The 27,671-nt window shown below is 48.3% G+C and overlaps 1 protein-coding gene across 1 annotated transcript in view; it reads left to right on the forward strand.

Annotated features, from left to right (window-relative positions):
- The window catches only part of CCDC93 (CCC complex scaffolding subunit CCDC93), an 87,717-nt gene that overhangs the window by 54,851 nt on the left and 5,195 nt on the right, over positions 1–27,671 (forward strand). Inside the window, exons 12-23 of the mRNA XM_079923616.1 lie at positions 2,691–2,807; positions 6,739–6,801; positions 10,349–10,422; positions 11,533–11,614; positions 12,419–12,490; positions 13,750–13,803; positions 15,288–15,350; positions 18,389–18,497; positions 20,479–20,561; positions 22,574–22,611; positions 24,183–24,267; positions 27,010–27,123. Of these exons, the coding sequence (XP_079779742.1) occupies positions 2,691–2,807; positions 6,739–6,801; positions 10,349–10,422; positions 11,533–11,614; positions 12,419–12,490; positions 13,750–13,803; positions 15,288–15,350; positions 18,389–18,497; positions 20,479–20,561; positions 22,574–22,611; positions 24,183–24,267; positions 27,010–27,123 (954 nt within the window). The remainder of the gene's footprint in view (positions 1–2,690; positions 2,808–6,738; positions 6,802–10,348; positions 10,423–11,532; positions 11,615–12,418; positions 12,491–13,749; positions 13,804–15,287; positions 15,351–18,388; positions 18,498–20,478; positions 20,562–22,573; positions 22,612–24,182; positions 24,268–27,009; positions 27,124–27,671) is intronic.

Raw genomic sequence — 27,671 nt, forward strand, 5'->3', positions numbered from 1 at the left:
CCTCTCAGTTTCGTGGGTGGGCCCACTGCATTGGCTGGAGTCAGGGTTAATGAGGCTGCCCCAGTCAGTGAGTAGATTCCCAAGAGAGCCAGCCCCTTAAAGTAATGGTTCTCAAATTTTTTAGTTTCAGGACCCTATAAGAACCCTTAAAAATCACTGAGGAGGTCCTAAAAACTTACATATTAATTCATTTACAAATAACAATGATAAATGCATTACATATTAACATCAGAGCAGTGATACCATCACATGTCATATAACAGGTGGAAAATTTCACTGTACAATCATGAGAGAATGAGTGAAAAAAAATCATATCCTAGTATCATTATGAAAAGGATTTTGACCTCAAAGACCCCCTGAAAGGATCTTAAGGGACCATGTGGCTAAAAATTTAAATTGAGAGAGAGGCAGGGGCAGGGGGGAGGAATAGCCAGCTAACCTGGAAGTCCTCTTTCCAGGTTGCAAGCTAGCTACTGGTTTTCCTGCAAGAAGGGTTCTTGGAAGTGAAGTCAAAGGTCATAGTCTTAAACAAAGCTGTGCGTGTTGACAGGTACACTGATAAGAGGGTGTGGAAGCTGGGTGGGAAATGCAGTTTTCATTCTTTTGGGACCTTGGCCATAAAAGCAGTTTCTCAGCAGGAAGGCATGCTAAGAGTTGGAGACATCATACAACTCCTGCCAAAGGTGCAGGACAGCACTGAATGAGTATGTGCCCACCCCTCACCCCCACAGACCAGAGGAAGTCTCCCTGGGAGGTGACCGAGACGTGGATCCCCTGGAGCCTGCCTGTCCACAGCTTGACCTGATCCAAAGCCAGAGAGACAGCCAGAGGAGGTCAGGGCACTCAAGATAATCCTGACATCAAACATAGAGACATACCACATGGGGTAGTTCCTATGATTGGGGAATTAATTCCATTTCAGACATCAATAAATCATGAGATGGAGGGTTTATGTAATTCTGCTAGTAAAGCAGAATGCTCTGAGGATATGCCAGTGACATTTTGGAAATCAGTATCAAGGAATCTAAGCTGGATGTTAAAACCCAAATCTGAAATGAACTATAAGAAGAAAGCTACTAAATGTATAACAGACAAAAGTGGCCAAATTGATAACATAGTTCAGGATGATGTAGTCAAAGTGGAGGAGATATAATTAGTCAATTATAATTATGTTTCTGACAAGTGATCTGAAAATCAAGAGGGAGTGCTCTTTCCTTTTCCCCCTTTTTTTATGGAACAGGAGAACAGGAACAGTTCTCCTTCCCTTGACTACAGGTTGTAAATATCTTGATGTGCCCAAAGTTAATTGCATTTTAAAAGTTAACTCCGATTTGAAGAAATTCAGATAAGCTGGAATGTGTTAGTCGACATTTTCCACAGATCCCAGGTTTCAAAGCTAGCTGTTTCGTAATGTCTAGTTCTCCTTTATGGCCTAGCAGCTCACAAGATAGAAAATGATGTTTCCTGCCATTTTATGCAGCCATATCCTGCTGGTTGACTCCCACCTCCAGAGTCATTAAGCAGCAAAAAACTTATCCTCTATTAATAGTGCCTCTGACTTATTCAGGGAAATCCTTAACCAAGATAAGGGGTGACTGTACCATCCAGTTTCTTCTCCTTCTCGCTTTTCTGTCTCTTTCCACCAGAGGTAAATCTTCCAAAACTTTGAAGCCCGTGATCACTGTTAAAACATGCAGGGAAAATCAGATATTCGTACAGTTTCGATGTGCTTGGGCTTAAAAATCAGAGATTAGCTTGGAACTGGGGTACTTCCAGTAAAGAAGGCAATGTGGTTATAATGGGTGTTCATTGGCTGGTCAGTGAAGCTGTCTATTCTGTGATCACCCAAGAAGTGTTTTAAAGATGCCTATTGGAATAGGGTCAAACTTCTTGTTTCTTGTTCCTGGGACTTCCCTCTCTGGGGTCTTGAGGCAAGGGTTTGTTTTCAGTATCTGCACCAAGCTGCCCCCTTCTTTGCACGGTTTCTTGGTAACGTTGAGACGTTCACCTTATCACTCCAACCAGAGATCTCTCCCTTGCTCACTTACCATCCTGACAATCTCTACGTCCTGTCCAGCCCTTCTTCTCCATCCCCTCACCATTTACACAATTTCAGGACCTTCCTCCTGGCCTCTCTCAGCAACTCTCGCCTCTCTCAAATCTATCCTCCGTGAATACCAGAGGAATAGAATTGAGAAATGGGCCCATGGATGGGGAGAAGGTGGTGAGAGAGAGACTGTTTCTTTTCGTTGTAAGTGCTTCCGAATGGTTAAACTTTTTAACCATATATTTATAATACTTTGATGAAAGTGAATCAATTCATCATTCTTAATAACTGCAGAATGGTCTTAATGAAGATACTAAGATGACCGTGTTATTCCTCTATTTGAGACCCTTTGATGAGAACCTATTGCTTATGTGATATCAACCTAACCACAGTTATATATCCCTGTGCTTCTGCACATGCTGTTCACTCTGCCAGGAACGTAGACGCTCTTGATCGGGCTTTTGGTCATTGGGTCAAAATCTTCTTCTCTGAATTGGGTTTGCACTGGACCCCGGGGCCCCACTGGCTTGGTTGTGACCGGCTGCCCAGTGGTGTTCTGCCCAGACTGAGCAGGGACAGGGCTGTCTTAATGCACTGGGGCGGGCTAATTAAATCCTTTGGGTCTTCCATCTGTTTCCCACAGCAGTCTGAGCTATCAGCTGAAGAAAGTCCAGAAAAATTAGGAACCTCCCAACTACATCATCATAAAGTCATTTCCTTGAACAAGCAGATTCTGCAGAAGACCAAACAACTGGAAGAGGTTAGTGTTTTCTTTTCATAATTTTATTCAAGTAAAATAAAACCATTCTTCAAGAAGAGAGACACTGGGGAAGGCGTTAAGATCTCCATGTCAGAATGGTCAAAGGAGATTCTAGAACAGGGGTCGACACTCGCAGGCCCTAGGGCAGTCCAGCCGCCACCTGTTTCTGTAAATAGTTTTATTTGGAATACATGCACACTCATTTGTTTACATATGTTTCGTGGCTGTTTTCAAGCTCCAGTGGCAGAATTGAGACCTACAGAGCCTGAAGTATTTACTGTCTGGCCCTTTATAGAGAATATTTGCCAACCTCTGTTCTAGAAGATCACAGGGCAAGAAGAGCATTTATTAATTCACAAAGATTAGCTGAGCACCGCTGTGCTGGGCACTGAACTAGGCCATGGTGGTGAAAGAAGAACAAGTTACGATCTCTGCTCTCAGGGGTCTGAAGGTAGTGATGAGGGGACATACTCTAGACAAATACATCATTTTTTTCTGTCTTTATAAATTTAAATGCTTCAGCTCATTAAATTTAAATTATAGGGATAATACAAGCTCACTGTAAATAAACAAAATAGTATAGAACTGTATGAAGTTAAAAATGGGAATCCCCTTGTACTCTCAACCAGTCCCATTCCCTAGAGCAACCCGCTGTTTCCTAGGCTTTGCAAGCTCTTACATATGCTCATTCACCTGGGGAGAGGGGGTTGTCTGGTTATAAAAATTGAGTTTGTTTTTCACTTATTTTATCACAGATATCTCTGTCAGTAATAGTAATGTCTAATAAGGACTTTCTTTTAGAGTAATTACAAAGTGCTTTTCAAAATTAACTCATTCAGGGACTTCCCTGGTGGCACAGTGGTTAAGGATCCGCCTGCCAATGCAGGGGACACAGGTTGGAGCCCTGGTCCGGGAAGATCCCACATGCCGCGGAGCAACTAAGCCCGTGCGCCACAACTGCTGAGCCTGTGCTCTAGAGCCCTAAGGCCACAACTGCTGAGCCCGCGCACCGCAACTACTGAAGGCTGCATGCCTAGAGCCCGTGCTCCGCAGCAAGAGAAACCACCGCAATGAGAAGCCCGTGCACAGGAACAAAGAGTAGCCCCCTCTCACCGCAACTAGAGAAAGCCCATGCACAGAAACAAAGGTCCACCGTAGCCAAAAATTAATTAATTAATTAATTAATTAAAAAATTAACTCATTCAGTTCACACAACATCCTTGTGAAGGAGGTACTATTATTACCCTCATTTTACAAATGAAGAACCTGAGACACAGAAGTGAAGCAGTTTTGCCTGTGGTCACACAGCTTATTAGCAGTGGAACCAAGACTGGAACCTATAGATCTACTTCATTCTTTCTGATGAAAGAACGTAGTATATATACACAGTATATATGTACTGTAGTTTATTTCACCTGTCCTCTATTTATGAGGTTTTTTTCCCCAGGGATTTTTTCCCAGTTGTAAACTTATGCTACCATGCACGTCTTTGTACAGTCATCTTTGTGCAAATATGTAAATATTTCTGTAAAACGGATTTTAAGAAGTGGAATTGCTGGATCAAAAAAATATGCATTTTCAGTTTTTCTAGAAACTGTCAAATTATTCACCAATTGTTTTACTAATTGATACTTCTACCAATAGTATATGAGAAAATCCAAACTCTTTAAATCCAAGAACCTCTCCTACAAGGCCATGAGGGTAGAAAGTGACCAGGATTCTCCTGCGGCCTTGGTGTTGAGAACCACGGAGAGAGCCTTAGCCCAACAGAGAGATGGGAGGAGGAGTAAAAGAAGGAGGAGGAATAAAGAACATGGTCCAGTAGGGGAATATGCTGCCAGAGGCAGAGAGCAGGAAGGCAGCTAGTAGGTAGCGGACAAGAAACCTGAGGTTGAAGAAAGAGGAATCCAGAAAGAAGTGTTAACCAGCAGCTGAAGTTTGGGGGGTAAGTCTCGGGGTTAATGATGAAGAAGAAGATGGAGATGGGAGAATCACGGAGGACTCCAGCAAGAGAAAAACTTAGCTAAGCTATTGGGACAGCCCCTGTTAGAGAAAAGCTGGGCAGATCTGTGATTAGTTAAAGAGAAGAGGTGTCTTCCCTGTCAGGATCCAGCGCCCGTGTGTCTTTGTCGGTGACTCCTTCCTTGATGAGCAAGCGGACTCTTTCCTTGGCCTCCCCGGGGCCCGTCTCTGGCCCAGCTCTTCTCATACTTTAATCCCCAGTTTACTGGTTCGGCTCCTTGAGAGAAAGGACTGTGCCGTGCTCTTTGCCTTCCACTGCACACCTCATCTGAGCAGAGCCTTGGGTAAATGTCAGATGGGTGGGTGGGTGCAGGGGAGAGAGGGGGGCAGGAAGGTGGGTGAAGCAGGTACGAAAATAGCAGGAACTCTTCCTGGTGCTTCAAGAGTTAAGTCATTAGGATTTCAAGAGAAAAACAAACTTTCTCCAGAAATGCCCTCATCTACTAGTGACACAGACAGGTTAATAACAGTCCTCATTGCACAGCTGGCACACTTTGAAAAGCAAGAAGCCAGAGCCCCCTGCTTCCCTCCTCTCTCTCTCCTGCCCTCTGCTTGAGGTGACTTCCTGAGAGGCCTGCCTGGAAATTCATCAGTTGTGGAGACTGGTAACTAGAAGCACAGTTTAAGAGTAATGATTTTTTTTTTTTTCTTTTTTTTTTTGCGTTACGCGGGCCTCTCACTGCTGTGGCCTCTCCCATTGCGGAGCACAGGCTCCAGACGTGCAGGCTTAGCGGCCATGGCTCACGGGCCCAGCCACTCTGCGGCATGTCGGATCCTCCCAGACCAGGGCACGAACCCGTGTCCCCTGCATCGGCAGGCGGACTCCCAACCACCGCGCCACCAGGGAAGCCCAAGAGTAATGATTTTTGAAGGTGATGTAATTCTTAATAGGTTGCTTACAGGTTCAAAGATGGGCTGAGTTGGGAATTCCCTGGTGGTCCAATGGTTAGGACTCCGTGCTCTCACTGCTGGGGCCCGGGTTCAATTCCTGGTTCGGGGAACTAAGATCTCACAAGCCACACGGCACAGCCAATAAATAAATAAATAAATAAATAATTTTTTGTAATGGGCTGAGTTATTTTGAAATAATCGTTGAGATACAAAATACAATTTCTCATTGTTAATTTGTACACAGGTAACAACCAAAGTGTCTGATGAGTCTAACTGTGGTTTTCTACCACATCCCCTTTTCAAAAGTAGAAATGTACAAACGCTTTGAGCTTTGAATGGAATGTTTTCAGATATCTAAAAGTTCATAGACAGCACAAGATATACCTTTTTTGTAAGGAAAAGGGAAATGACATTTTTGAGATGTAAGTTTACGATTGTATAACTTGGAGCGGTAAAGGTAGTTCATTTTCTTTCTCCTCATGTTGAAGTCCTGAATCCTTTCTTCTATCTGGCATTGTTTGCCATCCAGTCAAATTCTATGCTAGATTCTTGAGGGCAGCAATGCAGTTTGTATCCTGTGAACAGGATACATGGACCATGTTCTTTATTCCTTCTCCTTCTTTTACTCCTCCTTCCATCTCTCTGTTTGTTAACTGAAGTGATTGTAGCCATACAAAGAAGTCAGACCTGAATTTGAACTCAGTCCTTATCAGTTATCAGCTACGAAACTTTAGTAAAGTAACTTAACCCCTCTGAGTCTTTATTTCCTCCTATGTTAAATAAGGATAATGTCTTCGTCCATTGAATGTAGTAAGGATTCACTGTTAGGATTTACGCAGAAAACCTAGTATATCACCTGACATGTAGTTGGTGCTAATTGAGTCAAAAACGTCCATATTTGTTTAGTTTAAATCTTTCTGAGCTTCCATTTTCTCATCTGTGAAATGTGGATACCTCCCAGATCTGTGCCATTGTGAGGCTCAAATGAGAACAGATGTCTTTTATCTTTCGTTTACAGCTGCAGGCAAGTCGTACCGACCTACAAGCCAGATATGAGGAAAAAAAGAAAACACTGACAGAGGTGAGCAGGTTTCCTTCCTCCATGGGTCTTGTTGGTAATCGTTTGACCTGCACCACTGATGGGATGCCTGCATCATCAGTCCGCGTGGAGGGGTCACCATCCCCTTCTCAGGGCTCAGGTCCATCTGGGGACAAAGGACAATCACATGGTAGCGCATGACTCGAGCCATCAGTTTACCCACACTGCCGTGTTCTAAACCATCAGAGTCTGGGTGGGAGGGGTCGCCGTGGGCTGCAAGGGTCCGGGAAGCTTCCTGAGGACAGTGGGCCTGACAGGCAGGGCGGCCACGTTGAAGAACACGGTGGGTCATTCACGGCAAAGGGCCTCTGCTCCAGAACACTGGATTCCGTGAGAGAGAGGAGGTTTCTTTTTGTGAGATGACACGACTACAGAGGGTATAATTCGTTGTTCACAATTGCCGGTGATCTCCTAGGCGGAATGGAAGAGGGACTGTGGGTCTGTTTGACCCTGTGGTCCGTGTCCTGACCCAGATGGCGACCGTGCGGTCCTCCATCAGCATCACAGCATACTTACCTCCCACTGGCGACTGCCTCAGAAGCCAGGCGAGGAAAACAAACATTTGTGGTACTAGCTCTGTCATGCGAGGCATTTAGTTCTTTTTACTTCTGTCCCTCTTTCCACGGAAAGCGAATCCTCACCCAGGTCTGAAGAGCTCTCCCCATTGTGATTTTCGTGCTCGGGCTACAGCTGTACTTTACAAGGGCCTCGCTGCGAGGGCCCCACCTAGTGCTTTCTGGACCATGTGGAAGCGGGACTGGCCTTCAAAGGCATCTCTGAAGCCAAGGCAGTCCCTTTCTTTTTTTTTTTAAATTTCGCATGAAATTTGCCCATTTAAAATTGTCACTTCTCTAGCAGTATGCAGCACTTAGTTCACTGCTTTGCTGTAAACCTGACAAAGCTTTGTAATTCTGACCTGGACTGGTGGCTTCAGTTATTGTCAGAATGTTTGAAAAGGGCAGACGCAAGATGACAATTAGAGGAATGTTTTAAAAATTCTTTCTAAAGATGCCTGTGTTGCATTTGGACCCATCAGCTTTCTTTACACTATTCTGTGACTCCATTCCTTCTGGATTAGATGGCAAACTCCTGGGGTGGAACCCCTGCAGCTGTCCTACTTTTCATGCTACACAGTCCCTGGCTTGAAGTTTGCCAAGTCATGGATCCATCTTTCTATAACAATCTGGAAGAGATTAAAGGCAAAACATCTTGATATCAATTTCCCTAAACACTTAACTGTCTTAGGATATAAATCCAGAATGGTTATCAAGTCACTTTTGGTATTAAACACTAAATCAAATATTTTTTGAACCCTGTACATGTGCTAGAAAGGTGGGAGGTATGAGTTAAGTCAATAGTAGGAGATAGTCTTCCTGTCCTCACATAATAGTAACAGCTAACATTACAGTGTGCTGGGTGTGCTCTGGGCACATCATTTGTATTAGTCATTGAATCTTCATAACAACCCTGGCAACACACTGTTGATATCCCTGTTCTGCAGCTGGAGAAACTAAAGCAGAGGGGCCGTTCAGATTCCACTGCTAACAGTCCGGCACCACTGACCTCTTAGCGAGCTTGCTGTCCAGGAGGGCAGTCAAACTAATTCCCATCTAGAAAAACGGGAGGCTCTCCAAAACCTAGTGCTGAACAGCTTATAGAGAAGACAGATTTGGTCAGAATCCTGAACACTGTGAACCTGAATCAGTAATGAGCTTTGCCTTTGGGCCTCAGTCTTCTCATCTGTTCAAGGCAAGGACTGGGCAGAATGAGCACTCTGAGCCCTTTCATGCCAGTGTGCCCAGGTTTTACCTTTTCAGCAAAACCTGCCTTGCAGGATAACCTAGTAGCACTAGAAAACAGGGAAGATCTGCCTTCCCAGTAAACTTAGGAAAAGTGAAGCAGAGCACGGAAGGTAGAGGACAGATGGGAGCCCTGACGTGTGGCCAGGGGATGGGGGCTGCCGCAGGCCCCTGCGTTAGCGGAGGCCCCCAGGTTCTAGCCTGTGCGCTTTCAATTTCAGCAATCACAGCTTTGATTTTGTACGTGAGAGGTTAATTCTGTTTTTAATATGCAGTATCCTCTCCTGCCTCTCTGAGGGCATTAACTGTGTCTGAAGTTTTTCTTGATCTGTAAACTCTTCCTTCAGATCAGAATTCATTTGTTGAATTGAAACATTTTTTATGGTTATATCTTTCTTCAAACGTTTGATAATTCTTCATGGCGTGCTTACTGTTGATTCTGAAATTTTCTGTGACCAACTGTATGGGTTCTGTGTCCATTTGGTGCAGTGACTATTCTGGAAGGGTGGGTCCCACTATTTGGTGGGATCAGCCAGTGGTACCTGATGTTCGGGGCTGGGGCACTGTCTCTGCTGCCGAGTGTTGCCAGCTCTCTGGGGGCTGCCCTGCCTCTGGGACCCACGCGCCAGCCCTTGGGTTAAGGGAGCCAGGCTTCACTGCGTAGCCCGCTGGCTCGTCCTGATACAGACCCCAGCCCTGCACCCCAGGCCTTCCTGCGTCCTCTGGGTCCACACGGCAGTCCTCCACAGGCCCTTCCTGTCTGCTGTCATCTTCCTTGTCCCCGAGGTACCCACCTCCTGTGATCCAGCAGAATCGCCTGGACTTGAGGCAAGAGGAGCTCGCTGCAGCTTGTGTTTGGTCTTCCATTTTCAGCTGGAACTCGTAGAACTTCTTTAACTTGTTTTTTTTTTTATTGGGTAACCCATTCACATGGTTCAAAATTCAAGAAGTATGAAGCGTGCTCCGCCGGTAACCCAAGCAAACAGCTACTCTCTCCAGAGGGTAACCAGTTTCTTGTGAATCTTTTCAGAAAATTTTCATGCATATACAAATAACATGTAGGTTCTTTTATACCTGTGTACATCCGACGTGTACATTCCTTTACACACATTGGAAGCACATTGGAATCATGGTTTTATATGTTGTTTTCTTCAACCAACAGTAGATGTTAGAGATCATCATAAAAGAGCTGTTTATTCTTTCTTTTTTTAATAGTAGCTTAGTATTCTATTGTGGGATAGATCTGCACACCTTAAAAATTAAAATCTGAATTTCTTTAAAATTTCTTCTTTAAAATCCCCCAACTGTCTGACTCAGAAAGAGAAAGTGGAATTTTTCAAGATGGGAGATTTAACCCTGCCCCTGTCAAGCAGCCATAATAGTGGTATCCTGAAATTGAAACCCAGGTCTGTCTCTCACAGCCACTGTTGTTACTTACCTCTTCCTACTGAAAGATACCTGCTGTCAGCATTACTTTTGACTTTCCACCCATTTGCTGCTGTGATTTAAAGGTATTGCCTTTAAGGTCTCATTTACCAACAGAATGTGTCAAGAAGGGTCTGGTTTTGACTTCTCCATGCTGTCCCTCCACCCCCATCGTCTTCCTCTCGTCCACCTGTTTTCTCAACATACAGCCAAATCCAGTGGGCTGTCAGGAAAGGGGTGCAGGTGTGAGCCGGGAAGGAGAGGACATCTCCTGTCCCCACAACGTGCCTCCTTGTCTCCCGCAGCTCAAGAATTACGGTGAGAAACTGGACAAGGAACAGGCCGCCCTTGAGAAGGTAGAAGCCAAAGCTGACCCAAGGTAAGAGGGTTCAGCATGTGCTTATTCTCTCCGTGAAGCTCTCTGGTGGTTTGAGCACCGGGCTGAGGAGCTGGGGGTCATTGCTGCTGGCCCCGTGCCGCTCAGTTACTTCACCGCTGATCTGGGCCGTGCCTGTTGCCCAGGGGGTTCTGAGTTAGCCTCCTCTTCCCCGCCCCCCAGTTCCCCCTGGGGTCAGGAACAGCTCATTTTGTGTTTTGTTTTTCTGTTTTTAAAAACTAAGTCATACATTCAAGGTTCAAAAGGACGTGTGCCGAAAAGTCTCCTCCCGCCCTTGCCCCCCTCCCTTAGAGTCAACCATGGTTACCGGGTTGTAACAGCACACATTTTAGCCCTGTCCTTTGGGAGTGAAGGTACCGTCTTTTTTGACCAAGACACAGCTGCTGGGTTTTTGTGTTTTGTTTTATTTTTCAATTAATTGTATTTAGACCATTTAAATTAAATATAATCACTCACATTTGACCGTTTTAGCACCAAACTGTGTGGGTGGTGAAATCTCCCAAGTGTCACTCACTCGAGTGAAATCATGAAGTAATACATGCTTCAGGCACAGGTTGAGCAGTTCTGGGTTTGGTGGACATTTTTAGCCAAGAAGTACCTACAGATTACTTGGCTTTATGATTAGAAACCCTCTTTTCATGAAGTGGAGCAAAGTACTATTAGATTCTTGACATTTTAAATTTCAAATTAGTGCTTTTAATGACCTTAAAACTCGTTTCCTTTCAGAAGGGAAATGAAAAATAGGAATTAAAATTACGATACTGTCTGTGCTCTGAGTCTGTTAAGTAATCAGTATCATTAAAAATAAACAGTAATCTTGAAACTCCTTGTTGTTTCTGCAGCTGACATTTTAATGCTGAATTCTGTAGTGTTTGTTTGGATGTGGCCTGAGGGACTCAGCTTATAAATGAATAATAATGTCATTTAAAGGGTAGTCATAACCATTTGTGGGAAGCCCATTAGACACTCTTGGGAGAGACAAGGAAATTAAGAAAGAAATCCCTTTTTATCTGGGGTCTCGGTTTTCCCCGTGATTCATAAAATCATCATAGTTTGTTTCAAGTCAGTCATTTTTTGGTCTTTTCTTTTCAGCATCCTGCAGAGCTTGAGAGCCCTCGTAGCCATGAATGAAAATCTGAAAAGTCAGGAACAGGAGTTTAAAGCACATTGTCGAGTAAGTGTGGCTTGGTGTCGGCAGACGTTAAACAAGGTTCTTGTAAAACCTCCTGCTTTCCCTCTCTTGCGCTGCTGAGGGTCCTGTCCAGGTGCGGTCGGAAAAACAGGCTCACCAGGCGGGTACGTGGCAGTGTGTGAGAGGAGTAGAGGACCATGGTAGGTGCCCTCTGAGGACACCGCAAGTGACTCAGGTGTGCCAGACCCCCAGACCGAGAGCACAGTCTAACAAACGATGTTTTCTAATTTCCAAATGTACTGAAAAGAAAAGTCTTACAAAGTGCGAAAGGCATAGCATCTTAGGAGACCAGGGCCGCCCTGAAAACCTGGCGTGTCGGTGTGTCGCGTGTTCTGCCACGTGAGACCTCGTGGTCCGGTAGCGCCAGAGCCATCCGGAAGCTGGTCTGACTTGCGCAGGGCCGGGTGGCAGGGGAGGAGTGCCTTGGTGAGGCAGGGCTCCGGGCGGCAAGGTCCCAGGAAAGGTGGAGAAGGGTCGGCACCAAGAAGGAGGCTTGGACTGGGCTCTAAGCCACTCGTTCATTCCGTGTCCCAGGGGTTACTGCGAGCCTCGCCTGCCCTTTAGGAAGAAAGGCCCCTTCTGACTGAGGTACAGCTGCCTGTATCCTCCTGAGTTAACCTTCCCAGGCTGAAAATCAGGGAGGGATCTGGGGAGCTACTGCCTAATGGACTTTCTGACTCCACGTAAACTCACGAAAAGTGAAAAAAAGACTCTAGATCAAGGTAAATAATTGCCTCCGATGACTAGCCTGTCCAAATCTTACAAATGTTCATGTTACTTTTAAAGGAGGAGATGGCCCGGCTGCAGCAGGAAATTGAAAACCTGAAGGCTGAGAGGGCTCCAGGCAGAGATGAAAAGGTACGGGCTGTGGAGAACTGCTCCAGTCTGCTGGGGCTGTGTGACTTCCACCGTGAAAGGATTTCTAGAGGACTCAACAGCGAAGAGTCTGGTGCCGAAAAAGACCAGACTTCCCTCAGCCTGGTCCTCTGAACACACATTTCTCAAATAGTTTTCTTCAATATTTGTCCCTGTCCTTTGTCTTCCTTCTATGGGTTAAAGCACCCATAGGTGTGGCTAGCAGCAACTCCAGATAAGAATTAACGGGTCACAAGCCCGGCTGCCCCCTCTGTTAGGGACAGGGTGTTTGCAGGAGCCCCCTGATCTCTGTTCCCACTCGTCCCATTTGCCTGTAAATTCTGTGCCAGTTTGCTCATTTCACCCCTGCACTCCTGCCCGGGGACACAGGAAGGCAGCAGAGAGCAGCACGGGATGTGAGGTCAGAGCTCTGGCAGCCCGGGAGCATCCCGGGCTCAGGAACACGGCCCACTGGCTCTCGGAACAGACGCCTTGACCTTCCAAGGAGCTAGTGTGGACAAGGACAGAAAAATAAGTCTGTTTCTCTCACCAAATTAGATTGTAGGGATCGCTGTGGTTCGTCCCTTCTCACACTCTATTCAAGGCTTATTTGCTGAGGCTCCCTGTGCTTAAGATGTGAGAGCTGGGTGTGGCTTTGGACCCCATCGACTGCACCCTCTCCCTTGGGGAAATGGGGAACTTGGGGCTCAGAGAGGGGAGGGGACTTGTCCAGGCAGCCAGCATGAGTCCAGATGCTTTCCACCAGGGCTGCGGGGAGATGGGCCTCAGAGGTGCCACCTCCTTGTCATGATGGGTTGTGTCACTCCAGCCACAGCCGTGAAGACTGGCACGGGGATAGCAGAGTGTGGCCGTGCAGTGGGTGGTGTCCTGGGACCACCCACCCACATCCAGCCTTTCCAGTTGTTTCTAAGACCTTGAGCTCGGAGGCTCACATGAGCTCAGCAGCCTCTGGGTTTGCACAAATCGCAGACTTTCAGGATGGCATTTCTCTTCTTAGCAGTCACACCTTGTTAGAGGGATTGACTCACATTCAAAGACAGAGTTTCGCTTGTTAGCGTGTGGCTGACAGGTATTTAAGAAGAATTTAAAATCTGGGGCTCGTGTGCAGGCTGCGCCCTGTTCAGACGTGGTCTGCCCATCCCCCCCCCCCCCCCCCACAGCTGGACCCTCAGCTCTTCTGTCCCATCCCTTTCCTCAGAAGCATTTTTTTTCTTTTTTTTTTTTACTTTTCCTTATTGCAGACCCTCTCCGGGGGAGAGCAGCACGGTGCCCTAACCCCTGCCATGACGCACAACGTAAGTACCTGCTCATTCCCAGGACCGCGCTGTCCTCTGCGGGTGTGGCAGCTTCTCACATGTCTTTCCGTCCTGTCTGCGGCCACCTCCTTGTCTTCGGGCTCTCGGCGTGGCTCCATCTCGTGCATCCGCCCCGTGGGTGGAGCAGGACCTCCCGGGGACGGCCCTGACGGCCGGCACCCGGCACAAGGCATGCCGTCCCCACCCTGGCATCTGAGCCGGGAAGGGGACAGGCCTGTGTGGTCCACACATGCCCGTCACAGCCCAGGCTCCGAGGGGCGAGCAGTGCACAGGGAGAGAGCTCTCTCTGGGGGGACTGCGTTCCAGGGTCAGCAGCCTGTAAAGGGCTGAGTAGTAAATATTGTCACCTTTGTGGGCCAGCTCCACCGTGGTCGTGGTAGTCTATAGATAAGTGAAAGGACATGGCTACATTCCAGTAAAACTTTATTTACAAAACTAGGCACAGAGGCGAAATTGACCCAAGGGCTGTGGGATTTAGCTGCTGGGCTGTAGTTTGCGGACCCCTGTTCTGAGTTAAACAGGTGCTTCTAGGAGAAAGGAATAGAAAAGGAAGAAGAGAAGGAAGAGAGAAACAGGAAAGCCTCTAACATTCTCCTCCTTTAGGGTTTCTCTTCCCTTCGTGCCCTCAGAGGCTCCTAGAGAGTGAGCTTCGGGACTCCCATGGTGAAGGCTGTTGAGGTTTTCCTGCAGCTGAGCCCCATGGAGGAGCTGGTTGTGTGTGTTTGTGTGTGTGTGTGTGTGTGTGTGTGTGTACACACAGTGGGGAAGGAGCACCTCTGACACTACCGTAGCTTTCCCCAGTTCAGCAAACCATCCAGCCATGTCTTTTACCCCATTGGGTTCAGCGAGGGGCTAGTTTCTCTCTTTTAATTCAACTCCCTCCAAAGGGCCTTTCTGCAGTGGTGGAAATGTTCTCTGTCTCTGCTGTCCAGTGTGGTAGCCACTAGCTGCATGTGGCTACTGAACACTTGAAACGTGGCTAGGGAAGTTGAGAAACTGAATATTTTTAAGTTTTAGTTACCGTAAATTTAAATAGCCGCTTGTGGCTGGTGGCTATCGTATTGGATAGTGCAGGTCTAAACAGAAACGTAGGAAGCAAGCCATCATCACCTCCAAACACAGAGACATAGAATGACAGGCTCTTTAAGTCACAGTTGTCTTCTCCTCCTCGTGGATCTTTTTTGGTGCGGGAGGAAAGGGCACGTGGACTTGAGGGATACTTCACTTAAGAGCCCTGGATGCAGCCTGGGTCCCGGAAGAAGGAAGAGTTGTCATAAAGTGATGTGAAAGAGTGTCAAGGGTCTCCCAGGACTTAGGACCCAACCCTGAACTCGGCCATTTGAAAAAAGGAATTTGGAGCCTCAGGATGAGGGAGATATATAAAAACTGTCCAACTTCAAAAGATTTCATCAAAACATGAAAATTTCCTCTTCCCAGATAATTGTGTTTCTTTCCAATTTCAGGAAGACCTAGACAGACGGTACAATATGGAGAAAGAGAAGCTTTACAAGATCCGTTTACTACAGGTGAGTGAAAACAAGAGCCAGTAAATGCCTCTAACTAGGCTTGCGTGCCTATAACAGAGGTAGAAAGCCTCAGCATCTAAGAGCTGGGGAGGCTCGGGAAAGCTGCTGTTCGCTCTCCTATCTGGAGTGTAACTCAGCGGACCATGTTGGTTATAACACCTCACATTGGTATGTTGTTTCACCATCGTCTCGTTTGATTTGAGATGGGTAGAAAGTAGCTATTAGCCTCATCTTCTGTGTGAAGAAATTGACTCACATCTGTGAAGTACAAGCAGCTGGTAAGTGCCGGAGCGAAGGTTAGAGGTCTAATGTTCTTGTCCAGTACTTTTTTTTTTTTAATTAAGAAAATTTTATTTACAGTAGAACAGAATAAATATAGGAATATATTTAACAAAAGAATTGTAAAACTTGTACTCTGCAAACTACAAAAAATTGTTAAAATGTCCAGAAGAGGCAAACCTGTAGAGACAGAAAGTGCATTAATGCTGCCTAATGGTGGGGGTAAGGGGTGGGGAGACATGGGAGTGACTGCTGATTGGTACGGGTTTCTTTTGGGGTGATGAAAAAGTTCCGCAATTTTAGGTAGTGGTGATGGTCATACGACTCTGTCAGTATACTAAAAACCATTGAATTGTATACTTTGGGTGAAATGTATGGCCTGTGAATTATATCTCATAGCTGTTTAAAAAAATGTGGCAGGGGGAGGATAAGGTAGATTTAAAAATATTGTGTTCTTGTCTAGTACCTTTCCCCTAAATTAAGTGCCCACTTTAGCTGTCTTAGTTGATAACCTTAGGGGTTTGTGAGAAGGCCATCAAATATGGGGAGTTTTAAAGTTGGCTCTAAATTCACATAGATCAAAATTACGTTATAGAATCTTTTACATTGCCGGATTCTGGCTCATGCACATTCAAAAGCCAAGCGTTAACTTGTGTTGCACTTTGGCCCGGGCCTTCTCTCTGTTCTCTGGGAAAGGAAGGCGAGGTTCTGGGGGGGAGCGGCCAAGGGGCCGCAGGGGCCAATGGGACCCTCTTTCTCCTTTCTCTGGCCCGTGCTTATTTTGCTGAGTTGTTGGGCTAAATTCCGGGGAGTCAAATTTGTCCTGATGCAAGGACACTGTACCAATCTTAAAGAGACACAGAATTAAGTAAAATCAGGACAGGACAGCTGCATACTTGGAAACTTTTTGACTGTGTGCTTCCTGTGTATTCAGTGTTGCATTAGATCCCAGGAATAGTAAATGGGATGCTGTATCTTCTGGGAGCCGGCTGGCTGTTTGAGAACCAGGATATGTCCATATGCATCAAAGTACAAGGGGGCTTCTATGCGAATTGCATACTACAGGCTGGAGACCTGGGGGTCAGTCACACATGCTGGCTAGAGGGAAGGTGCAGGAGAACCCTAAGCCTGCGGAAGCCTGAGCCAGGGCTGGGTCAGGGAAAATGGACAGAAATAAACCGGCAGGTGAGAGGCTGAGCAGCTTCATCCATGGAACTGGGGATGGGTTAGAGGAAAAGTGGAGTCGAGGATGGTGGGGGAATCTCTGACTTGGGCAATAGTGTGCATCCTTGTGTTATTCATTGAGCAAAAGCCTGAAGGAGAAAGGATAGGGCTGAAGGGGATGGGAGCGTGAATAGAAGTGTTAATGAGACCTGTTTAGGGCTTTTAAAGGTTGGAGTACTCACCCCAGTAGGAATAGTCTGGGATGGAGATCTGGGGGTCAGCGCTGTATAGGTGGTAACCTAGGATGTGAAAATACAGGCTGAGAAGAGGGAAAGAAGGATTCCACCGATGAGGGTTGAGACCAAGCAGGCAGCCGGAGGCCCAAGGAAGACAGGAGCCCAAGGTCTCGTGGCAGCTGAACTGAGAGCTCAGGGGAGAAAAGGGTCAGTGTTGCCAGAAGTCAGGAAAGCTGGAAGCTGAGAATCTCCATAGGTGCAGAGAGAAGGTCTGTGGTGACCTTGGCGAGAGCGGTGCCAGTGGGTGTTGGGAGCAGCCCGCGGCAGTGGGTTGAAGGGTGACCGAGGGGAGCGGAGGGGTCAGAGGCACTGGGGTACGTTGCTTTTGGGAAGTTGTGCTATTAAAGGGAGGAGAAAGATGAAAGCTGAAAGATGATCAGGGTTTAAGGAAGGGCCTTTCTAAGGATGAGGGACTTGAACATATTTAAATGCCGATGAGAAGAAGCCAGTAGAAAAGGAGAGGTTAAAGATACAGTGAAAAGAGTGAATGATTTTATCTTTAGATTCCTGAGAAAGTATAGGAACAAGAGCCAGAGCAGCAGGCACTATTTTGGTTTGATCACGACAGTTGATAGTGGGTTTTGCGCCTGGAGGGGTTTTTGCGTCCTAATGAATTAGAGGTCCCCGTCTGCCACTGTGATAAAGTGGGCCAGAGAGGGGGAGGACAGAGAGGCACAGCAGAAGGGCAGCGCTGAGACCGTGAACCTGTGGTGGGAGCTGGGTGGCCCTCTTCAGCGCTGCCCCTCGGGGAAGCCGCCCACCTCGGAGCCCGAGGTCTCCCCTGCGCCACGCACAGCCCTGCCTCCCCAGATGCACCTGGAGCAGTTCGGCTAGAAGAGCCCAGTTCGTTTCACAGGAGGGGGAAAGTGCCAGAAAGCTCCTTTAGGAGGAAACTGTAGGAGCTTTTCAAACACGCTAAGGGATTTGGGATGTGCATGGAGGCAGCAGGGCAGCATCCCTTGTCATCTGGGAAGCACTTCTGTTTCCTGGTCCCTGCCTGACGCTGGGAATCAGCTGCTCTGGAGTCCTTGGGGGCCTGGTGGGCTGGCCAGGGGCACCATCCACACATGCCCTCCTGTTCAGAATCCTCCCTCCGATCCATTATTTTGACGCCTTCGCCCTGTGTTGCCGGGGGAGTCAGGGTCTGAGACGCGCACCTCAGGCCGCAGCCGCGTCGGGTGCCTGCCTTCCAGGGTGGGTGTGGGCACAGGGTGGGTGGCGGCAGTGTTTTGCCTCCCCAGAGGACACATAAGGCCTTTCACCAAACAGTGTTGTCTCCCCCTCCCCTTTTGCATCTAGGCTCGAAGAAACCGAGAAATAGCAATTTTGCATCGCAGGATTGACGAAGTGCCCAGCAGAGCCGAGCTAATACAGTATCAGAAGAGATTTATCGAACTCTACCGCCAGAGTAGGTGCATCGACCACACACAAGCTCCCGAGGCTGACTCTGCGGCGGTGGGGGGTGGGGGCGCAGGAGGCGCGGGGTTCTGTCCCACTTCAGCGTGGTGGCACCGTCCATGAAAGCCACGCCTGGGAAGGCCCCCAGCTCATCGTCAGGCCCACTCACTTCACATAGCCCAGAAGCCCAAGAGAAACACCATGGAGCTCTGACTGCCCTCTCCCTGGACAGATAGCTTAAGCTGATTGAGCCCTTAGAGTGATGCCTCTAGCCCACCCTCATCCCTGTCAGTCATCGCGCTCCACTTTCCAGCGTCACAGGGAACCTCGCGACCCCGGCATCTCTAGATCAGCCTTCGCTCATTGTTCTTCTCCTCTGCAGACCTTCTTGCTCGTGTGGTCCTTGGCTTTAACAGCATCACGTTCACCCAGGGATGCAGGACTGGGTCTCCCTCAGCCTAAATCAGTGAGCACATCTCGTCAGGCTCAGAGTGACACTCAGAGCTGTCATTGCCTTTCTCTTCCCAGCGCAGCTGCCGTATCTGTTCTCCCTGGCATCATAGCTCAGCCCAGTGAGCCTTAGCTGGTCTGCAGCCCCTTCTGAGTCTGTCATCCACCCATCCAGTCATATCACTTCTCTCCAGTGACAAATCCTCAGGCGCTTCCTAGACCCACTGAAGAAAGCCTCTCTCCTTATTCTGCCCAGGACCCTCCCCAGTCTAGGTGGCCTGCCTGAAGGTCCCGATTCCTGCCCGCAGTCCCCACTCTGCCCTCCTCAGTGCACACGCTGCCTCTGACTACACCATGCACTTTGACATCCTAGGCCTTGACTCCTGTTAACCTGTGCCTGGGACCCCTTCTTCATTCTGTTAGACAAAATCCTTCAAGGCCCAGCTCACATCCTCTGTAAACAGATCCTGGACCATCACCCCTTCCTTAGGCTCCCACTCTTGCTTGTGTCCCGGGTACCTCAAACTCAACACATATAAGACTGAATTTGCCTCCCCCTCCGTCTTTCCCCTCGGCCACTGGGATCGCTGTCAAGCCAAGTTAGACCCCCCTGTCTTCTCTGCTGTAGCCACCTTCTCATCACTGCCCAGAGTCTAACCCCTTGTCTGCACTCCTGCCTGAGGGATCTTTCTCACACAAAATTTGATCATTTTACACTCTTGCTTTAAAAGCCTTGATATTTAATAGCTCTCCCTAACTGGATGGACAGTCTTCAGAATCCTAACTCCTGCCTCGTCTGGGCCAGCTGGCCCCCCTGCAGTCCCTGTGCCCCTCACCCCTGTGAGCTGGTCCCAGGCCCAGGAGGCCAGTGCCCTACAGTTCCCACTTGGAAAACTCCAAGTCTTCTTTCAGAATATACCCCAGATTTTCCCTTGAGACGTTGGCGTCTCAACCCTCCTTCCTGGTTCAAGCCGGAGCACTGTCCCTGCTCAGAACATGCGTCCAGACGCACGCTTCCTTTCACGTCTTACCTCACCACCCTGACGTTCTATGCGGTCCTCACGTTTGACTCAGATGATCAGCGGCAGGTGTCAACGCAGTTTCTCAGCAGAAAATAGTTTCTGCCTTAAGTTAAATCTTTCTCCCTAAGCACGGGATTTACAAAAGCGAGCCGGCTGTGGCTCCTGCCCCTGAGGAGCGTGGGAAGGGAGGGAGCCACACAGACAGGAAGAGCTGGCATGGGGCTGCTTCATCCCTCTGCCTTCCTCCTGGGACCCCTCACCTGGAGGACTTCGGAGAAACCCGCGTCCCTCACGCCGACAGGGAGCTTCCGCTGGCTCCTCGTGTCGGCGGGCCCGTCACAGCTGCCACGCACATGCCGTTGGCCTGCGGCAGCCCTACACCGGCCTTTGTGCCCCGTGGGGCTTCCGCACAGACGGCACTGGCAGGTCCGAGTCCTGCAGCGCCTCCGCGGGGAGAGGATACCCAGGATTGTTTTGATACATTTTCTCACTCACCTGCTGATTTCTTTGCATTTGCAGTTTCAGCAGTGCACAAAGAAACCAAGCAGTTTTTCACTTTATATAACACCCTGGATGACAAGAAGGTTTATTTGGAAAAAGAGGTAAGAGCCTTTGTAGAAAGAAGAAACATAATCAGGTGAGCAGCTACCAGTGCTGTCCGCCCGGGAAGTTTGCGCGAACCTGCTGTCGGGATGCCTTTGGCTGAAGTGGGAAGAGCACCTGCCGTGTGCCCAGCACCGACTACAGGGTCAGAAAGTGCCCACGGTGCAGGGTGGGCAGCAGTTGTGTGGCGCCTCGTGAGCGACGACGTCATAAAAAGAAACATCCTGGAAGCTCGAGAGGTGCAAACGGAGGAGGGCCTGCAGCTGCTGAGACTTTAGTGTGAGTTTTAGGGGAAGGAAAGAGCCAGCTAAAGGAAATGGGGGGGGGGGCTGTCAGGGTTGACAGGGGGAAATGGCGGTTTAATCATCCGCGGCAGACAGGCGTGAACTAAAAGAACTGTGAGAACGAAAGCGGGAGTGGAAGGGGTGACCGGGGCGGCCCCTCCATGTTACTCCGACTCAGGCCAGATCCCCTGGTGGTCAGGGCCCTCGATGGAAGGCAGACGATTGGGGCAGGTGTGCAGCTGTGTTCAGGAAAAAGCAGCGCTGTCTTCCCAGCGGCAGCACAGTGTGGTGGCGGCAGCAGGCACCCTGGACTCACAGGGGTTTGGGTTTTAGTGCGGTTTTGTCTTCCTCACCTGTAAAACGGAGAGAACTGCAGTGACGGAGACAGACCGAGGCAGTGCCTGTGAAGTCCCTCGCATGTGGTGATACGTATTAGCTCCTGCCTCCCCCTCCCCTTGAGGGTGACAGAACCTATTTTTATCATCATCCTGCAACCTGCACTAATTACCAGTCTACTAGGAAGAGTATTACAGACGTGTCTTTTACCTGGACGCAAATGGAGGCATCAGTGAGTACTGTCCTTGACTGCCTATTGTCAGTCAAACCAGATCGATCTCTCTCCTCCGAGATGCACTCCTCGAGGAGGGGTTGGGTTCTGTTTTCTCGGTATCCAGGGCCGTACACAGTAATGGGCACAGAACAGGCATCTGGTAAACATTCGAGTAGATGAGCCGAGTGCATTTGGGGGATTTACGTCAGCCCTGGGGTAGCTCTGCTGCACACCCTGGCCTTGGGTTCTTCCTGCCTGGTGAGGGAAGACGGGCAGCCCCTCCTGAGGAAGCCTCGAAGCCCACTGACCTTCCTTCGTCAGCAGTGTTTAAAGTTGTTGCATTCTTTTAAGAACGAGGAGTGTGCAGGGGGGTGGGGCTATTTAAATTCCAAGCCATACTAATGCGGTTAGAAGTTTGCATCTGGATAAACTGTACATTTTATCTCAGGTCTATTTATACCTGTGATATTTTAGCTTTCAACATGCCTGTGGAGCCATAAGGACAAGAATATCACCTCCGTTTTACAGAGTGTGACCCTGAGTCCAAGTACAGTAAATGCTCAGTCCTGAGCTCACAAGCCGAGTCAGTGACAGAGCCAGAAAGAGGACCTAGGTTTCTAGACTCCAGACTCACAGGCCTGCCCTGGATGGTCGCCAGGACAGGTAGAGAGTCCTAGGTGCGGGCTGTGGCGTTTCTAGGGCACAGGGGCCTTGAAGGGCGCACCCCCGTGGAGGCTCTTAGGGCCGCCCGGCAGCTGGCCGCATTGGCAGAGACTTTGTGGGAAGGAGTAGAACGGCCACGGTGTTCTCACCCTCCACGCCCACTGACCCTCTGCTGAGCTGATGGCCCTGAAAAAATAAAGGGCAGTGTTTGGTGAGATCGAAAGGGCTGTGGTACAGCCCTAAGAGCCCTAATGTTGGCTTAGGCTTCCCAGCTGGGCGTTGGGTTCCGTCATTCCTGTGGTCATGGCTGTGGGAAGGTAGACAGACGCTCTGGGGGAACTCTGGAGGTGAGAACACGTTGCTCTTTTTTTTCATGTTACTTGCATCTGTGCGAACAAGGTGTGTTCATCTCAGAAGCAGCCTCCAGAGACACGTGGCAAGCTTGCGGTGGCTGGGGTCAGCACAGGCGTCTGTCAGCCTTTGCTTTGTGTTTTTGTTCTTCTTTCCTCCCCAGATTAGCCTGCTGAACTCAGTTCATGAGAACTTCTCACAGTAAGTGCTCTCAGCCCTCCTCCCGTCGGTGGCTTGTGTGCCCTGCGCTTTTGTTGGCTCGCCTCTGCCCGATCGAGCAAGGCCCAGCGCTCAGGGTGGGATTCTTACTTACGCTTTCACCCCTGCTGCTACGTGCGGATGTGCCTTGGTTTACGCAGAGCTTGAGTTCTTGCAAAAACTTAACGATACAGTGAATTTTAAAAAACACCAAGGAATAGCTTAGGGAAAAGGTGAACTTTCAAATAATTTGACTATGCCTAACTACTATGATTTCTTCATAGATTACTTTTGTCCTGCTAGGATGAGATTAATAACTTTTGGTTTTGAGCACATAGAGATGCTTTAAAATTTAGATAACGAGGCAATTCCCTGGCGGTCCAGTGGTTAGGACCCTGTGCTTTCACTGCCGAGGGCCCAGCTTCAGTCCCTGGTCGGGGAACTAAGATCCCACAAGCCGTGTGGCGTGGCCAAAAAATAAAATAAGATAAAATAAAATTTAAATAATGAAATAATCTATATGATTTTTTTAAATACTTTTCAAATCTGTGGTAGATTTTGGCTTTTAAGTCATGTGCATACTCTGAACTACTTTGTTCAGGTGTAAATATGTTCTCCAAAAGTTGGATGACAAGGCCCATCTGTAGCCAAATCATACCAGCCCTCAAGCATGGCCATTGGCCTGCCCGCCATCCGGGCAGCCCCAGGCTGGCTCTCCGTCCATCAGGCTTCCTCTCCTTCCAGCACAGGTCTCTGCTGTCCCCTGGCAGGTGACCAGCAACTAAGATCTTAATGGATAACAAGTTGTAGACTTTAAGTTTCATTTCTAACTAAAACCAAACAAAAATCCTCACAGCCCCATTTAATATTCAGATTCAGTTAGTGACTTAACAACCTTGTGACATTTCTGAAAATGGTTCCTTCATCTTTATCCCCTGATCATTGAGAGAAGCTGAGGTTTGAGTGTTTTTGTGGCCAATTCTGCTTTCTCTCAGCCTGTCCTTTGGAAGAATTCTCATTCTTGTATCCGTGTGCTCTGATCCTTCTGGTGTCATTTCCTCTGCAGAACTGGAGGTGAAGGGGCAAGTTTTAGGGCATCGCTTCTTTAGCTGCTATTCCTGGAAACAGGACCAGATTTCCCAGCCTGGTTTTAGGAAAATCTCAGAAAATGTCTCTCCGTCTCGAACAGTGCCTCTAAATCTGCAGATTTTTAAAAACTAAATGAAATTCATTTCTTAAGCAGAACCTGCCATCGTTCAGAATTAAAAAAAAAAATTGTTAATTTTAGTCACGTTTTATTTTATTTAAGAAAATATGTATTAGTAAGAAAACTATAGGGAGAGTGGGAAAAAAAGATTACTATTCAGTTACAAGACCAGGCTAATGTTCATGCCTTCCTCAGAGTTGAGAATCTTGGGCTGCCTGGAATCTCGGGGGCCCCACGGGTCCATCCTGCCTTGCAAATGCCTGCTTGCCTCTTGGGGCATTATCCGGGTACAGGGCTGAGCCCTCGGTGCCTCCCCTTTTCTGAGAGTCCTGTTTGCTGGTCATACCTCTGTTGGTTTTTCTTTCAGAGCCATGGCCTCCCCTGCTTCCCGGGACCAGTTTTTACGTCAGATGGAACAGATCGTAGAAGGAATTAAGCAAAGTCGAATGAAGGTCAGATGGTTTCCTTTCTGTAATGCGGCCAGGGTTTCACTGGTGATGGAGAAGGCCCTGGGGAAAGCAGGCCTCTTCTGTTTGTCCTGGGAACGTGCTCTCAATTCTGAAGACACGTCTTCAGTGTCTCTGCAAGGGGTCCCACCAGGCCTCTGACCCTGCAGTGGGCAGGCTAGCTCCACGGGCTGCCCGCACTGGTCGTTCAGAGGCTGCTCTTAGCAACAGCTCTGTGGATGGAACACCTGCCATGTGGCAAGCACTGTGCTAATCCTCCTAAAGCCCTCTTAAGTGAGTGGGGTTCCCCCCACTTCACAGATGAGGAAACTTTCACCAGCAGGCCTTCTCTCTTGCCCAGAAACACATCCTCACTGGCTCTTTGGTTCCTGACATTCTACCGTTAGGGATTCATTCCTTAGCAGCTTAAGAGCATTTTAGTTTCCAGGAACCCCCTGTAAAAAGTGCAAGTAATTGCTGAACTCTGCTGAAGTGAGAGGATATTGAGCCTCAGAAGTCAGAAGAGAAAAGAGCGGAACTGAAGAGGGGTGTGGGTGCTCCAGAGATAGCTTTGCAGAGAATCTTCCAGACGGGGCGCAGCGTGGGGATTTCCACGCTCTGTGGCTCTGCACGGGCACACTTTGTCGGTAGGAAAGAAGACTTGCTGATGGTCTGAAAGCCGGGCACGCAGCCACAGCCTCCCACTACCATAGCCAGACAAATCCTAACTAGTGCTTCCAATGTCTCTTGCTTTTGGTCGTGTTTTTAAAACGTATCACACACCTGGTACTCGGGCACGGCAGTGAAACCTTCTGGGGACTTAGGGCATCTCCTCTCACAGTCCTGGGGCAAAGTGGTCCGATGAGGGCAACCAGAGTGTAAACACATGAAAGGAAGGATTGCCTGTAGGACCTGTCCTAAAAATCCACTCATTCAAGCTGCCTGTAATCCCATCTCACCAGAGATGAACTGCGGGCAAAAGCTCACCATACCCCCTTTCCCTGTAGCAAAATATTCATCTTACTATTAAGGACATCAGTAAAATCATGTCAAAAGAGCAAAAAAAAGAAAAAAATGTGTCACTGGTGACAAGACTATTCAACCTCAAAAATGAGGGCAAAGATGAGGCAGCACCTGTCCACGTGCGTGGATCCTTACCCAGGGCGGACAGGCTCTCTTGCAGGAGGGAGTGGAGTCCCTTCTTGATGATCTGGGGCGTGAGGGAAGTGGGGGGCAGAGAGCCTGGCCAACCACAGGCCTATAACAACCCAACCTCAGTGCGGGGACCTTTCCAGCTGCCATGCTTGTCCTCAGGGAGATGCTTTTGCTCATAGTAAAGAACAACAGGAAGTTACTGGGGTTTTTTCCCCTTTGGCTTCCCCTTTGTTGACTATCGGATGCATTCTTGGGGAGAGAAATGGGCCCGACCCCTTCATTCTCTCCATCCTCCCCCAGGCTTCATGGCGAAGGCACCTCAGTGCTGGCCAGCGAAGGAGGCAGCCCTTGTGCCCGTCCCGCCCGCGAGGTGGCCGAGCACCAGAAGCATGGTCAGGTGCCAGGGCAGGGAGGGCTCTCTCCTCTCGTGTCTGTCCTGCTGGTGGCTGACAACAGCACCTGATCTGTAGCAGGCACCCAAGAACTGTTTGTTTTAAGTGAATTCATTCTGTTGACTCCAAAAGCAGTTCTCAACAAGGGTTCCAGGTAGGGTTTGAATAATGACTGGCACTTGAATGGAGTAAGTCTGCTGTGCAGAGCAGTGCTCATTTGGATGGATGTCTTTTGTTGTGTTTATTTAAAAGAAACAAAATCACAGCCTTCCGTATCTAGGTGGCATGATGGGTCCTGCTCAGATAGAGGTGGCAGGGGAGCGTGTGTACCCCAGAGCTCAGGTTTCCCCGGAACTGGCAGGTGAAGGGTGTGCACGGAACAGACAAGCAGTGAGTGCAAGTAATAGACTGGGTGTCCATGGAAGAGTTGCTGAATAAAGAGGGCACTGCCTACCTGTTTCTTGTGAAATCGTTTATATTCACACACACAACAACTCATGACAGGAAGTCCCCTACGAACGAATTCCGTTCCGAGAGCACATTCGTAAGTCCAATTTGTTCTTAAGTCCAACAGAGTCGGCCTAGGTACCCAACTAACGCAATCAGTTATACAGTACTGTACTGTAATAGGTTTATAATACTTTTCACACAAATAATACGTAAAAAACAAACACAAAAAAATAAAGAAAACATTTTTAATCTTAGAGTACAGTACCTTGAAAAGTACAGTACAGTACCAGCTACATCACTGCTGCTTTTACGCTTGCTTCCGGACATCCTGGGCTTGAAATAAAGATACTGTACTCTATACAGTACTGTACAGTAAAGTACACAAAAGCACAGCCACTTGTAGAGGATGCACGCACATGACAGTGTACGCCGGACGCGTGAACTAACTTACGTGATTGGACACGCAAGTGCACGTTCTCATCTTTGAAAGTTCACAACTTGAAGGTTCGTATATAGGGGGCTTACTATAAAGGAAACAGTTAATGCCCAGTGATAGGAGAATTGCTGAAAAATTATAGTGTCTCTGTGCAATATTATGCAAATAAATAAACCAACCTCAAAAATGATGCATAGAAGGAAACTACTGGAAGGAAATCCATGAAAATGTTAGTAATAGTTGCCTTTTGGACGTTGCCAGCCGCCCTCGGTCAGAACATGCCTCTTATCACCATTTCCCAAAATGTTTCAACAGATGGAGAAGAAGAAGCAAGAGAACAAAATGAGAAGAGACCAGTTGAACGACCAGTACTTGGAGCTGTTAGAAAAACAGAGGCTGTACTTTAAGACTGTGAAAGAGTTCAAGGAGGTAAGAGGAGGGCTGGGCTGGCATGTAAGGCTGGGCGAGATTTGTGTTCGCCCCCAGATGAGCCTTTGCAAACCAGAGCATTGCTTTGTTTTTCCACTGGTCTGAAATGGGAGATAGCAGGTTGGCAGTGGATGTGACAGTGAAGCGTGCGTCACGATTGCGTTGTTCTGTGGCCCACCTTGAGGCTCTAACTGGACATTCTAAGAAACGTCACTTCAATTTCCTAACACTCAGTAACCACATTAAACTCACAAGTAAAATGGCCTCCTCAGCCCACCTGGAAACAGTGTTTGCTGTGGGTTCAGGTCTAGCATTTCCCCTCCTCCCAATCTTAGACTGGGGAGGGACCTTGAGAAGCCACATGGGAGGTGAGTGAATTTGAGTGTGGCAGGCTTGGGTTCAAATCCTGCCACTCACCAGCTGTGCAGGTGGAGAGGGACCTCATCCCTGTTGGGTCAGATGAGAGAGGAGAGCATCTAGTCTGTGTCTGGCACCTGTCACACCCACACACGCAGGTGAACTTTGCTTGCCCCTGTCTTTTCTCCCTG

Source organism: Stenella coeruleoalba (assembly GCF_951394435.1).
Source record: "Stenella coeruleoalba genome assembly, chromosome: 6".
In the NCBI taxonomy this organism is placed as follows: Eukaryota; Metazoa; Chordata; class Mammalia; order Artiodactyla; family Delphinidae; genus Stenella; species Stenella coeruleoalba.